This window comes from Tarenaya hassleriana, unplaced genomic scaffold, assembly GCF_000463585.1.
Source record: "Tarenaya hassleriana unplaced genomic scaffold, ASM46358v1 Cleome104, whole genome shotgun sequence".
Lineage (NCBI taxonomy): Eukaryota > Viridiplantae > Streptophyta > Magnoliopsida > Brassicales > Cleomaceae > Tarenaya > Tarenaya hassleriana.
Window position 1 is genome coordinate 298,197 of NW_010960630.1, and position 15,320 is coordinate 313,516.

The 15,320-nt window shown below is 31.7% G+C and overlaps 1 protein-coding gene and 1 long non-coding RNA gene across 2 annotated transcripts; both read right to left on the reverse strand.

Annotated features, from left to right (window-relative positions):
* Positions 1-6,539: 6,539 nt before the first annotated feature.
* Positions 6,540-8,716, reverse strand: LOC104804975 (protein slowmo homolog). The gene is made up of 3 exons (XM_010529363.2): positions 8,582-8,716; positions 7,376-7,670; positions 6,540-6,975 (listed from the first exon to the last, which is right to left on the reverse strand). The coding sequence occupies exons 2-3, from the start codon at positions 7,661-7,663 to the stop codon at positions 6,697-6,699; spliced, it is 567 nt and encodes a 188-aa protein (XP_010527665.1). The 5' UTR covers positions 7,664-7,670; positions 8,582-8,716; the 3' UTR covers positions 6,540-6,696.
* A 1,485-nt stretch (positions 8,717-10,201) lies between these two features.
* On the reverse strand, positions 10,202-12,247 carry LOC104804976. Its single transcript, XR_770420.1, has 2 exons — positions 11,277-12,247; positions 10,202-10,683 (listed from the first exon to the last, which is right to left on the reverse strand). It is a non-coding gene; the product is annotated as an uncharacterized LOC104804976 (long non-coding RNA).
* Positions 12,248-15,320: the final 3,073 nt, after the last annotated feature.

Below are 15,320 nucleotides of genomic sequence, written 5' to 3' on the forward strand. Positions count from 1 at the left end.
ATGACATGTAGTTGGTGATGAAATCTTAAAGAAGAACGTTTCGATATTTTTGTCGTTGTCCTCGTCCAAGTGATGTGTTGTCAATTCCAGATGGATTAGTTTGCCCAGACTCATTCTCGACAATATCAGATGTTACTGTCAGGGGCAACTCTGATCGATTGTTAGAGACGGAGGGAGATGACACTATTCCAGTCGAAATATCGGCAGGTGCTTCATCAGTGGCCCCTGTTTTCGGAGTTGCAGAATTTTCGGGAGATTCCAGAACACTTGGAGAGACAGGTAACTGAGAAGAATCAAGCAGCGGATGAAGATGTACGTCATCATCATCTGTGATTTGGGGCACAGATTGCAGAGGTAAAGACTGAATGGTATTTGTGCCAGAATTTTCCGAAAATGGAAATTTCGTTTCCAGGAACACAACATCTCTGGATACAAACACTTTCTTGGTGTCAAGATTATAAACTCTCCACCCCTTCTGTCCATATGGATAACCGAGGAGGATACAACGGGAGCCTCGTGGTGCAAATTTGTCACCACGTCGATCAGAATTATGGGCATAACAGAGGCTGCCGAGCACACGGAGATGGCTGTAACATGGTCGGGGACCATGTAGAATTTTATATGGGGTGCGATTATTCAGAATCGACGATGGTGTTCGGTTGACGAGGTAAGCTGACGTCAAGACACTTTCGCCCCAGAAATCAATAGGTAAGTCTGCTTGAAAAAGCAAATCCCGAGCGATATTGAGAAGATGACGGTGTTTCCTCTCAACGCGTCCATTTTGTTGTGGAGTTCCAACACACGATGTTTCATGGAGAATGCCTTTTGAGGAGAAATATGGACGCATGCTGATAAATTCAGCACCATTATCTGATCTAACGGTTCGAACAACGACATCAAACTGTCTTTCGACAAGAGCAATAAAATCTCGAAGTTTTGTTTGAGTTTCATGTTTTCCTGTCATCAAGAAAATCCATGTACCACGGGAGAAATCATCAACGATAGTCAAGAAATACTTTGCCTCGAAGAGTGATGGTGAGCAACGTGCCGGTCTGTTTTATTATCGAGGAACGGCGAATTCCGCAGTTGTTAATCTGAGCTCAAGAGATTTGCAGAAAACAGCTGCCTTTTCATTCATAATCTTTACAGGTTTATATACAAAACAGAGCACATAACCTAAACCTATCGAAAAATAGAAACATGATTTGTCAATGCTGATATATAGGAATAAACAGTATGCTGTTGCCATATTTGTTGAATAGCAATCTTCGACAATCTTCATCAGATCTCGTGTCATCATAATAGAAGCTCCACCGTTATGCTCATTACTATCATAGTTAAAAAAAACTGGGAAGGAAGCTCGAACGTCGTGCTCATTAATATCATAGTTATTATATTACTTTTCTAATTTATGTGGTTTTGTTCATGTGCTGTGGAATCAATTCACCTCGGACATGCGGCAGAATCAATCGGTGAGTGATTTTAAAGCATCGGGAAAAGCGAGGCATTGGAGGAGCACTGGTGATGGCTTCTATGACGAACAAGGAGAGTTTCTTCAGGAGAACAAGTCGAGGGCTAAAGGTCTTTCTCCGTCATAAGGAGGCTGTCAGGGTGATATTTTTGGATGTTGATTTCGGTGATGATAGGAGGTATTAACGGATTCCCAGTTTTCTCCAATTCGATTGTTCATTCATTCATTCATATAAATGTAGAGTTTCGGAAGATCCGGCGGTGGCTTCTGCGATATCGCACTTCATACGATGCGGTCATTTTCGGTGGCATGTTCGAAAGGTTTATTTTATAAAGAATATTTTTTAAAATGCAATGGAAGGACCATGCACGTTTAATAGGTTGCACCATGAACATAAATTATCCCTCTAGGTAATGAGTTTTCGCAATGTTTTCTGTTTCTAGGATTTTTTGACGTTAGGTAGACGTCGAGAGTGTTCATTGGAAGGAAAAATTCAGGCATCTGCGGAGCTGGCGAGACATTGGATTGTTGTCGGAATATGTGATGGTCCGCGGTTGATGAATGAACACGTAATTGAGTGATTACGTTCTTAAGCTCTATAGATTTCCCATTTCTTAATTAATTAGTAATTAAACCATTTTTTAGTATTAATACCCAAAGTGAAAACTTGGCAAATCTTTGTTCAGTTTTCGGTTTGTATAAAAAGGACACATTTTTTTGTTTTTTCATATATATACCTATACAGATACATATATACATATATCTATACCTATTTGTACATATATGTGTATATTTATATTTATAAGTATAAAAATGTGTAAACATGGGTGATCCATTTTATAATCAGTGAGATCCACAACAAAAAAAGTTTTATTATACTTATGTACATGTGTAAATTTCAATAAAATTTAAAACCATGCGATATTTAGAGGATGTCGATTCCGCCGTATGTGGTGGCTCATATCATGAGGGGGCGTTGGCGAAGGTGATGTCTTGGTCGTTGAACATCTCTCAAACCATGGTCAGAGAACTGATGATGACGAGGAGTTCCGAATCGAGACGGAGTTTGGAAATCCGACTATAGGATTGGAAAATGAAAGTGGGTATGGAGTTCGGTGTCGATGAATGGGAGGCTTTCGACTACCGAAACTTTCCGCGAATCCATACGAATAGGGATTTAGCTATTCAAGAGGCTGTTTCAAAACGAATCCATAAAATTTCAATTAACAAACTCAATAGCTTACAATGAATCGGAAAGAAGAGATTCCTAACGATATGTAGGAAAAACGTTGTTACAGCAGAAGAAAATAAGATCTTCCAACACGCAAAAAGAATTCAACATAAATACGGACTGGAGATTGAGAAGTTCAATTCCCAATTTCGCAGATAAGCGAACAGATCACACAGACATCGAAACCAAGTTCTTGTTCCGAAATCGAACTCACCTAAATTCCAACTAATAAACCCCGATATTCGACTCAAATCAGCAACATTGAATACCACATTCGCACGAAACGAATTCCGAGAGGAAAGAGAAGATTCCGATCAGGGTTAATAAGATCAAGTGATGAAGATTATCGTTTGCGACGAGGCTTTGTTTTTTTTGGGGTCTTTTGTGGAAAAGTGGGATTTCTTGGCACTTTGTACGAGAAAATATTAAATGTAACAAAATGCTAAAAAGTATTGTACGTAAATATGTATGTAGATAGATTTACATACATTTTTTTTAAGTTGGTTACTTATTTTATTAATTTATTATTTATTTATTCATTATGTTATTTATTTTAAATTATATGCAGAATAATGAAATTCATATTATATAGATATACAGAATAAAATTAAACTAGAAGTGTTTAAAATGAAGAAATAAATTAATATATAAAATTAAATAAAAGTTTTGAAAATAGATAAATGAATAATAAAAAATATAATAATCAGATGTTTATTCCGAAGACATTGCATACAAATGTACTGAAATTTTAGGCTCCAGTTCATATAATTCGGATCTCCAATGTGAATCAACTCCTACTATATGATGTTTATTCTGAAAAAAAGATTTAAAATTTCGTATTTGAGTCCAATTCTGCATATCATGGCTCCTCGAAAATATCATGGGTACCCGAGTTTTTAATACCCAACCAAACATATTCAAAATCAAATAATATCTTTTGGGATTCAAAACATTTTCGGGTTCGGGTTTAAAAACTCGAAAATCTCATATACCTAACGAGTGATGTAGCCATAGGATATACCAAATTCATTGCTTCTCCATTGATAAACAACATCCTGTAAATCCTATAGTAAGAACGATTCTCATGATATTATATATCCAAATTGGAACATGAAATGCGTATAATCATACACAACATATTTTCATAAACTCAAACAAAAGATAATGAAACTATATGAATGTATGTATATTTTTATTGAATCGAATCGTCTATATTTTTTCATATGGTATTATCGTAACGAAGTTTGAGACTGTGTTTCTGCAATTATATGAATAAATTTTTTTATTTAAAACTAAAATTATTGATATTTTTTTACTAAACAAGATTACATCTAAATTGTATCTCTCTCTATATATATATTTATGTATATATATATATATATCTATGAATATATATGTTTGTATATGAATGTATTTATATGTGTATATATATATGTTTAAATAGATGTTTATAAATATATATATAAATGTAAATATATAGGTGTATCTGATAATAAAATAAAATATAAATATTAAAAAATAAAAATAAACATATATGTATTTCTATATATATGTATATATATATATATTTGTATTTACATTGTATATTTCTGTGTTTATATATGCATATATGAATGTATGTGTATGTATGTATGTATACATGTTTGTACATATGTATGTTTATATATATATGTATGCATGTGTATACATTTTTATTTTTTATTATATATATGTATATGTATTTATATCTATATACGAATATATGTATATATATGTATATATATATATATATGTATATATAGATGTCAATTTTGAAATACTCAATAGTTAGATATGATCAAGATGAAGGAAGTGTTTAAATATGAATAGAATATTTTTCAGATGTGAGAATTTTCACTAAGACTAAATTATTACTAATATTTATGTATATATATTTTTATTAGAAATTTTTAACAAATTTAAAATATATAATTTTTAAAATATAGTAATATAAAATTTGTAATAAAATATGTTTAAAATTATTATATATAAATTTAGAAAAATGTTATACTTAACTAACATTCACCATATCAATATTACTTTATGTTTTTAAGGGACAATTAATAACAATAAATTTCTTTTTGATTAAAATTAGAAATATAAATTGTATAATTTTTTGTAAGTAATATTATACACAATTTTATTAAAATTTATAAAATTATAAGAAATTATAAATGAATTAGTGATGTTTTTTAATTTGAAATTTACATATACAATTTGAAATTTTTATTTTTTACTTAATTTTTAACAAACTTTCCTATATTTCATCTAAAAATAATAGCATTATAATGTTCTCCGTATCATATGATCTTTCAATAGAAATCCACACAAATTGAATGTTAAATTTAATGTTATAATGTTATAGATGTAAATCTAAAAATTATTGATAGAAATTACAATAATCATATAAAATCTTAAATTCATAGCATATTATATATAGAACAATATCAATATTATATAAATTAATTAATATTTTTTTTATGATTCAGGTATTTTATCACTTTATACATCATCATATACAAGAATTTATATGAATGCATAATTCAAAATCATCAAAAATATTGTGAATAAAGACAACAAAAATAAATCATTGATTTAATAATATATATATATATATATATATATATATTTAATAATATAATTTAATTTTATATTATATATATATATCACTTTTGTTATTATTAATATCAATAATTTTTCCTGATGAAAAACAAATAATTTATATTAATAATAAGAAAAGAATAACCGGCGCATCGCGTAGATCTTATCTAGTATAATATAAAATTATCTTTAAAATGGATCCGATTTAAAATATGATTTGTTAAAAATTTTAAATAAAAATAAATAAATTTGAGCTAAATGTAGAAATAACGGTAAAACACGGATGAAAAGAAAATTATTATTTTTAAATAATTATTTTTATAATGAAGAAAACTTTAATCTGGATATAAACTAAATTGAAAATTTTTGTTAATAGAAAAAATTAAAACCAATAACAACCAAATTCAAACAAAGAATTTGAAATGTGAATCCCATTGTTAATTAAATTTAGGGCTTCACCCCATTTTATGCGTTTGTCAAGTCGTGTCAACCTCAATTCGTGATAAATCAAACAACAATCAATATTGTCACATGCATATATAAAGAGTGGCAGATCCAGAACTTTTTTTTTTTTAATCGGAAACATGATTTATATATAAAATATAGGAAATTAATAAAAATACACCATCACAAAAATATTTTTCTTCTACAACTGAATCATATAATCTTTCATTTTTTTTAAAAATCTACCGGTGACAATTTTATTTATAACGTATGAAATATATCTTTTTCAGTGAAACAAATTAAATAATCACTTAAAACTGATCTGATTATGTAAAATTGTCTTCGCATCTTTTATTGCAACACATAAAAAAATATCTGACAGAAAATAAAAAAATTACAACTAGGAAGTTATAAATACACTAACACACTAAGTAAATTCCAAATACATAAAAAAACTGTAAAAATATTATGGGCGGACGTTTCGATTTCCGCTTTGGTTTCAACTTAGGTTCAATTTTTAATGATAATTTTTTTTTCCACATAAATTTATAATTTTTCGGTTACTTTAATGTTCTGTTAAGGTTTCCAAAATATTTATATTGAATTTGAATCGGCGAGGTTTATGAATAGCCAATCCGAATGTCGAATATCCACCTCTATTTTTGCTTCTGCTGACCACAAGCTTCACCTTGCCTTTGTTGAAGTTTACAATCCGAAACCCAAATTTGAAACGATTTCCCAGTGAGTATATCGAAAGTCTGGTTCCTTTACGCATAGCCACGAATTTATGATTTGGTATTACATCCTTTACCTTTAGATGGTATAATTGAACATTACATCAAACTTCAAAGGTTCATCATATTCCCCTGTATTTGTTATTCCAATGATCGGAAGCGAAGTGCTAAAGTGTTACAAAATCTTTGAAGAGAGTTTAAAACCTTTGGATCGAGATTCCCGAAGATTCTGCTTCGAGATACTTGCAAATCCTCTCCATAACCTCCCGACCCTTGGCACTGTTTTGCATGAATTTCTCGGCGCACTTCTGCTCAACTTTCTCGGCCATTGAGGCCAAAGCCGACAAGGGTTTGATCCGAATGCTCGTCTCCTGCCTACAAATTGTCCAAGCCGTCGGATTTTCGGGATGTGGATCATACCTTATTCTCTCCTCCACTTCGATGAACTTCTGAAGACTAATGTTCTTGGTTGTGAGCTGCAATGAATTCCGATCATCAATTACACCAATCTAAACGAGCTACGGAGTGTACCGATATATTTTCAATGGCTTAATTTCATTAGTGTTTCGACTACTGTTTCACCGAATCGAAGGCATGATGAGCAAATACCATTCTGGTAATAAGCAACTCAAGTCTGATATACAACTGATTATGCTCTTAACCAGAAATAAGTGCTTCCCTCAACTCAAGCTCCTTCAAATTTTGTAGGCTAAATTAAACTATAGCTCATCACTTTGCAAACTACCCCAACATAACGACAAACAAAGCAGGGCCTAAAACAAGAGACCATGAAGAAACTTGGGTAAAAATCAAATGGATTTGCAAATAAGTTTTTACGAGCAAATACACATTACTTATGGAAAGTATGTAGTGTACCTGCATAGAACGCGATTTTCCATCCACGACTGTGGATTCCACACAGTGACAGATATCCTGACCCACGATCTTGCGGAGGAACCATGGTCCAGGAGCATGGATGGTAAGGGCTCGTGTCGTGTAGAGTCTCCCAGTTTCAGTGTCAAGTTTTCGGTTCAAAGTGTCGACCTCGAGGATGTGAGAGAGGATGCGTTTGTTTTCAGGGTCGGCAAATTTTCTCCACGAGGCAGAACTCACCCGTTCCCACGGGTGCTTGAATACATGCTCTTGTCTATACGCTTTAACCATTAAAAATCTGAAACAAACGTAGATTCAAAGAAAGAGAATAAGTACCCCATAACAATGTGAAAATGTTAATGCCAACTAAACTATGTCATTGTCGATGATTTCATCATGTTAACGAACAAAGCAGAACAAAAACATTGAAAAAAAAAATATTTCTAGACCTCAGCATGAGCTGGGAACTTAAACCCTCAGGTTCATGAAGGCAACAATCAAGTGAATCAACCAAACTACAACAACTCCATATATGTAGACACACATATACAAATAAACAAACTTGTACATATAAGACACCCCAAAATTTTCGAACAGGGGAGAGACTGAAATGACAAGAATCTTGGAAAGAAGGACCAATTTTTGAACCAAGACTAATAATCAACAAAACGTGATAATTGTGAGGATAATAAAACGAATTCCAGAATCGAAATCCAAATGCTTCATATTCCTACAAAGAAGCATGAAACAAGTAAGGATTTAGCTATTCAAGAGGCTGTTTCAAAACGAATCCATAAAATTTCAATTAACAAACTCAATAGCTTACAATGAATCGGAAAGAAGAGATTCCTAACGATATGTAGGAAAAACGTTGTTACAGCAGAAGAAAATAAGATCTTCCAACACGCAAAAAGAATTCAACATAAATACGGACTGGAGATTGAGAAGTTCAATTCCCAATTTCGCAGATAAGCGAACAGATCACACAGACATCGAAACCAAGTTCTTGTTCCGAAATCGAACTCACCTAAATTCCAACTAATAAACCCCGATATTCGACTCAAATCAGCAACATTGAATACCACATTCGCACGAAACGAATTCCGAGAAACAGATCGATCCAAGGAAATCAAAATGCTTTAAGAAACGAACTCACAATTAACCACGTAAGAATTGATCGATACGAAATGTCAAAATGGGGGAGAGTACCTGCAGAAGTAACTGGGCAAGATACGATCTGGACGAAAGAAACCCTAAAGCAGATAAAAATATCCCGAGAAAGACGACCTGACGAGGGATTTAGAGGGGAAAGCAATGGCGGTGTAGACTTGGGAAACAATCTCTTACGAATCAACCATTGTTTTGTTTGTTCCCTTACCGGAGGAAGACACAATTATGGGCCCACCAAAAGCCTGGTAAAGAATTGGGCCACTAATATCCAAATTTGTATCTTCACCCTTTTCTAATATCTAAATTACTTTTGGGAAATTAGCAATGAAAGCTAACATGAAAAAAAATATATATAATAAAAATTTAGATTAAAAATATTATTTTGAAAATAGTATTATTTTTATCAGGATATAAATTATATGTAAAATATAAAAAAACTAATAAAAATATATTGTAACAATGTTTTTTTTTTGTTTTACAAGTTAATTCTACAATTTTTTTTATTTTTTAAAATTCATCCATAACAGTTTTATTTGTATTTGTCTCAAATATATCTTTTTCAATGAAACAAACTAGTTAGAAACTAATTTTCAATCTGATTGAGCAAAGCTGTTTTCACAAAATTTATTGCAACGCGTAAAAATAAAATAACTGATAGGAGATTAAAAAAAAATTGCAACTAGGAAGTGATAACGAAACTCACACCAAGTACGCAAGTGTAAATACAAAAAAAAAAAAAAAAAACCCGTAAATATTAATTGCTCCACAGACGTGCATCTCTCTTATAGGGGCTCTAAACCACATAATTGGTAACACTTCGACCCTTCGTTTGGGTCACAAACCCGACAAACAAAAGAATCAGTAGATGATAATAAATGTCATGTTCAGTTTCACCACACGGGTGGCAATTACGGGTATGGTTTGGGGGTACGTGTAGTCAGTCACCGGAACTAAAGCTTAGATTCAATTTTTAATGATATTTTTTTTTCTAAATTTTGCAATTTTTTGAATATTTTTATGCTCGGTTAAGATCTTAAAAATATTATAACCATTTGGTTTGGCTATCCAATCCGAATGTCGAATATCGACCTTTATTTCTGATAACAAAAATCGAAAGTCTAGTTGCTTTGGGCATATATAGTCACGATTTCTGGTATTACATCCTTTAGACGGTTCAATTGAATAGTACATGTGACTGTCCGTTTGAAATATCAAATTGTTCAAATAAGTTTATAACAAACTTTTCGATTTACACATTTAAGCGATCCTAAAACAAGTTCCAAAGTCTCTGGGCTATGAAGGCTAAAGCAAACAAGGGTTTGGCCCGAACGCTCGTCTCCTGCCTACAAATTGTCCAAGCCGTCGGATTTTGAGGATGTGGATCATACGTTGTTCTCTCCTCCATTACGATGCACTCCTGGAAACTTATGTTCTTGATTGTGCACTGCAATGAATTACGATTATCCATTACACCAATCTAAACGAGCTATGTAGTGTACCGATATATTTTCAATGGCTTGATTTCATTAACGTTTCAGCTACTGTTTCACTGAATCGAAGGTACGACGAGCAAATATCGTTCGGGTAATAAGCAACTCAGGTCTAATATATAACTGATTATGCTCTTAACCAGAAATAAGTGCTTCCTTCAACTCAAGCTCCTTCAAATTTTGTAGGCTAAATTAAATAATAACTCATCACTTTGCAAACTACCCCAACATAATGACATACAAAGCATGGTCTAAACCAAGAGAGCATGAAGAAACTTTGGTAAAACCAAATTGGTTTGGAAATAAGTTTTTACGAGCAAATAAGCATTACTTATGGAAATTATGTAGTGTACTTGCATAGAACGCGATTTTCCATCCACGACTGTAGATTCCACACAGTGACAGATATCCTGACCCACGATCTTGCGGAGGAACCATGGTACTACAGGAGCATGGATGGTAAGGAATTGTGTCTTGTAGAGTTTCCCGGTTTCAGTGTCAAGTTTTCGGTGCAATGCGTCAACCTCGAGGATGTGGGAGAGCATGCATGTGTTTTCAGGGTCGGCAAATTTTCTCCACGAGGCAGAACTCGCCCGTTCCCACGGGTGCTTGTATACATGCTCTTGTCTATACGCTTTAACCATTAAAAATCTGAAACAAACGTAGATTCAAAGAATGAGAATGACAAGAATCTTGGAAAGAAGGAACAATTTTTGAGCCAATACGTATTAATCAACAAAACGTGATAATTGTGAGGATAATAAAACGAATTCCAGAATCCAAATGCTTCAGATTCCCACAAAGGAGCATGAGACAAGTAAGGATTTAGCTTTTTAAGAGGCTGGTTCAAAATGAATCCATATAATTTCAACTAACAAACTCAACATCATAAAGCGAATCCGAAAGAAGAGATTCCTAACGGTATGTGGAAAAAACGCAAAAAGAATTCAACATAAATACGGACTGGAGATGGAGATTTTCAATTCCCAATTTCGCAGATAAGCGAACAAATCACACAAACACCGAAACCAAGTTCTTGTTCCGAAATCGAACTCACCTAAATTCCAACAAATAAACCCCCATATTCGACTCAAATCAACAACATTGAATACCGCATTCGCACGAAGCAAATTCCGAGAAAACAAATTGACCCAAGGAAAATCAAAATGCTTGAAGAAACGAACTCACATTTAACCAAGAGAGAATTGATCGATACAAAATGTCAAAATGGGGGAGAGAAGCACCTGCAGAAGTAACTGGGCAAGATACGATCTCGACGAAAGAAACCCTAGAGCAGATAAAAATATCCCGAGAAAGACGACCTGACGAGGGACTTAGAGGGGAATGCAATGGCGGTAGTTAGGGGTGGGCACGGCGGATATCCGCGAATTTTAGTCTATCAGGCTTCAGGCTTCGGACCCGCGAGTTAAGTCGAAAGATTATCTCGATCTCGGTCTCATACGAATCGGATATCCGGACGTCAAAACTCAGATATCCGGCCATATCCGGATCCGTCAATTTTTAGTTTTCAAACTAAAATGTTGTATAAATTACTGTCCAAATATGGAAATAGACACAAAATCCTGCAAATTGTTTAATACATCGAAGAAGAGATAAAATCAACTAATCGAATCATGACTATCAAATGTTATCACAGAAAGACTTTGAAGAAGAGGAACAGTCAACTGAAAAAATGAAAGAGAAGAAGAAGAAGAGAACGAAAACTATCCAAAATAAGCATATCCACCATTTGAGTTTCCAACAATTATTCCAATAATTACATAACCCGTCCTCTTCTCTTCGAAACAAGGGACGCTTATGGTTCCGGCCAAGCCGCTAAGAAGAAATGTAAAGAACGAGAATTGTTGAAACAATTTTTTTTTAACTTTATTAGTTGATGTTTTTGAGTGACAAGGTCGAAATTCCGGATTTTTTCTTTTTCTATTGATTCTTTTCCAGATAATCAATTCGGTCGTTGTGGTCGGACTTTTCTTTATTTTCCGATCGCCTGTACACAAAACTACAAATTTAAAACCCTAAATCGTTGAAGAACATGGATCTTTACCTTTCGTGATGGAAATAGAGGCAAAACAAACTCGAAAACGAAGGGATTCAAGAGAAATCGCAGTAATTTTTAGTAAAATCAAGACAAATCGGTGGAGAGAATTGAGAACATATGAGAACGGCGCAAAGAGATGAGAGAGACAAATGAGAGTGATGCGTTAGGGTTAGGTTAAAAAGTAGAAAGTGATCTTAGTTATTTTTGTAAATGTTTACAATTCTAGGGGTAATTTAGTTATTTTAAATGTAAATGGATATCTACTGACTATCCACCGTTATTTTAAAACATGAACCTTTATCCGGATATCAGAGTTTTTCGTCTCGTTTTATCTCATACTCGATCTCGTTTATAATCACATATTTAATCTTGGATATCCGTGAATCAGATATCTGAAAATTTGTGGATGTCAGATAAAAACGTCCAATCCTAGTGGTTTGGAATGACAAATTCGGTTATTAATCGAATAATCGAATCGAATCGGACCGAATAAGACATCAAAACGGAATTATTATGATTTTTTTAAACCCAAAAAAGCAAAATCGAACTGAACCGAACCAAATAAAAAAATAATCGAAATAACCGATAATTTTTTTGAAAAAATAAACTTTTACCAAAACCGAACCGAATCCGAATAAAAAATAACCGAATCTAATCGAACTGAAATTTATATAAAAACCGAATGGTTCTAATATTTCTCTAACCGAAATAACCAAATCCCTATATAACTAAATCAAATGTCAACCGAAGCACGCCTAAGCGGTAGGTAGGGGTGGGTACGGATCGGATATCCGGGATTTTTGAGATATCCGTATCCGTATCCGATCCGCACAAATATTCGATTTTGTTATCCGTATCCGATCCGTAATTTTCGGATATTTGCAATTTCGGATATTCGTAAAAATCACGGATATTTGTGGATATCCATATCCGACCTAAAATATTATAAAATTTTAAATTTAAATTAAATAAAAAATTTAGATGTAAATAAAATATACAATCTATTTAAGATAAATGATATTCACAAATTTAAAATTCATAATTTAAATATTTCAAATCAACTCAAATATAAATATAATTATAATTTATCACATACAAATATATTCAAAATTCAAAATTCAAAACAAATATAATAAATCTTAATATTCAAAAGATTATTATAAACTTCAATATATATAAAAATTTTCTTGAATCACCCTAAAAAATATGTAAATATTAAGTATTTTAAATCTCCATATCAAATTATTCTTATATTTAATAATATTATTATAAAATACGGATCAGATCGGATATGTCGGATAATTCAATTTTAATATCCGTATCCGATCCATATCCGACAAATATCTCTAAATAAATATCCGTATCCGATCCGTAAATTCCGGATATCCAAATTTTCGGTTCGGATATGAATCGAATAACGGATTGATTCGGATTTTTCGGATATTTTGACCACCGCTAGCGGTAGGTGCCTCACTAGGAGACGCAATTATGGGCCCACCAAAAACATGGTAAAAAATTGGCCCATTAATATCCAAATTCGTATTTTCACTCTTTTTTAATATCTAAATGACTTTGGAAAATAGCAATCAAAGATCTAAATATAACCTGAAAAAAAAAAGAAAAATAATAATTAGATTAAAAATATTCTTTTGATAAGAGTATTTTTAAAAATTAATATATTGAATATAAATAGATATTAATTTATGTTTTAGTAAAGGTTAATATCCAATCTTTATTTTTATATTTTAAAATCCAAAACTTAAAAATTTTATTATTTTCACTTTATAAATCTGATAAAATATCTGTCTTTGTAAATTTATTAAAATTGTATCACTTGATCAGTCAGAATTATAAAAAAACTAGGTACAACTTTTTGACTATTTTACGAAATATAGGTATTTAAATTAAAATGTTAAAAGTACATATATGTAAATAATTTTTTTTAAAAAAAGAACTTAAGCACATAAAGATTATCTTATTATTTTTTCAAATTTCCCTAAAACATTTTTAGGAATTTCAGTCTTTAGAACTCTTTGTCATCCAAAAACAAACATACCAACCGAATGTGATAACATAAAACTTATCAAATTGAAAGCCAAAAATTCAATAACAACAAATTAATAAATGAAATTAAGTTAAATTTCTTTTTTTTATCACTACATCACAATCAATAATATTTGAAAATTTAAAATACACTGAAGTTTTCTTTTCACATATATTTCTCTTTGTTGTTTTTTTACATCCCTTATCTTTTTTGTACTCGTGTACCTATTTGTACAAGTTTGTAAAATCTTCTTATATATACTTGTAGCATTTCGTACACATTGTTTTGTTACACCATCCTACAAATTCACTCGTACACTTATTATTAACGATTCATCGGCTATGTTGAAGAGGCTTTGTATGGTTCCCGTTTCCTTTAGGTTTTGATTTGTGGATAGGGTGTATTGTAATATAGGTCCCATTAAATTTAGATTTGTTTAAAAAGTTGTAAATTTTACGGGATACCTGGGAGTCTTACGGGTACACGAGATTACGGATACTCGAAGGTGATGCCGAATTCAACGAGACGAGAAAGAATAAAAGACGGATTAAGGTTCAAATTCTATTATTTCTAGATATTTTATTTTGTGATTATCGAATATTTATAAAATAACAAAATAATTTTGATTTTCTATTTATTTAGAAAAGTATCTTGACATATATTTTTTCAAATAAAATTATTTATATATCCTTGAAATCAATAAACTTTAATGAAATTTTATAATTTTTCACCATTCTTTTCTTTGGATTTCGATCTCGATTTCGCGGATATCCGAATAGTGGGTATTCAAATATCGCGAGACTGAAAATGAGACAATGTCTTCAAAAATTATCAAAACCGTACCAAAAAATTCGGATATCCCACTTTCATCCACCCCTAATACTTATTTTCATAAATCAATGGAATAATAAAAAATTGAAAAATACATTATTAGGATTATGATGGAGACATGGTATTAGAGATATAGTCAAATATATTTAGAGATACTTATTTTGGTATCATCGTATAAAGTTTATTTTGCAAACCTTATCATCATATAAGTTGGTTGTTGGTTTTATTTTCAACAATATTAAATCAAAATTTAGTTATATATTATTGCTTGAATTAAGTTAATTTAATGATCTAATTGAGGAATAAGGAATATATATATATATATATATATATATATATATATATATATATATC

What these genes read in the sequence shown, in the direction of transcription:
- LOC104804975 (XM_010529363.2), bottom strand. Translation starts at nt 7,663, where the DNA reads ATGGTTAAAGCGTATAGACAAGAGCATGTATTCAAGCACCCGTGGGAA. An exon ending in GAAAATCGCGTTCTATGCAG is followed by an intron (nt 6,976 to 7,375) that starts GTACACTACATA and finishes AATTCATTGCAG; the next exon opens with CTCACAACCAAGAACATTAG.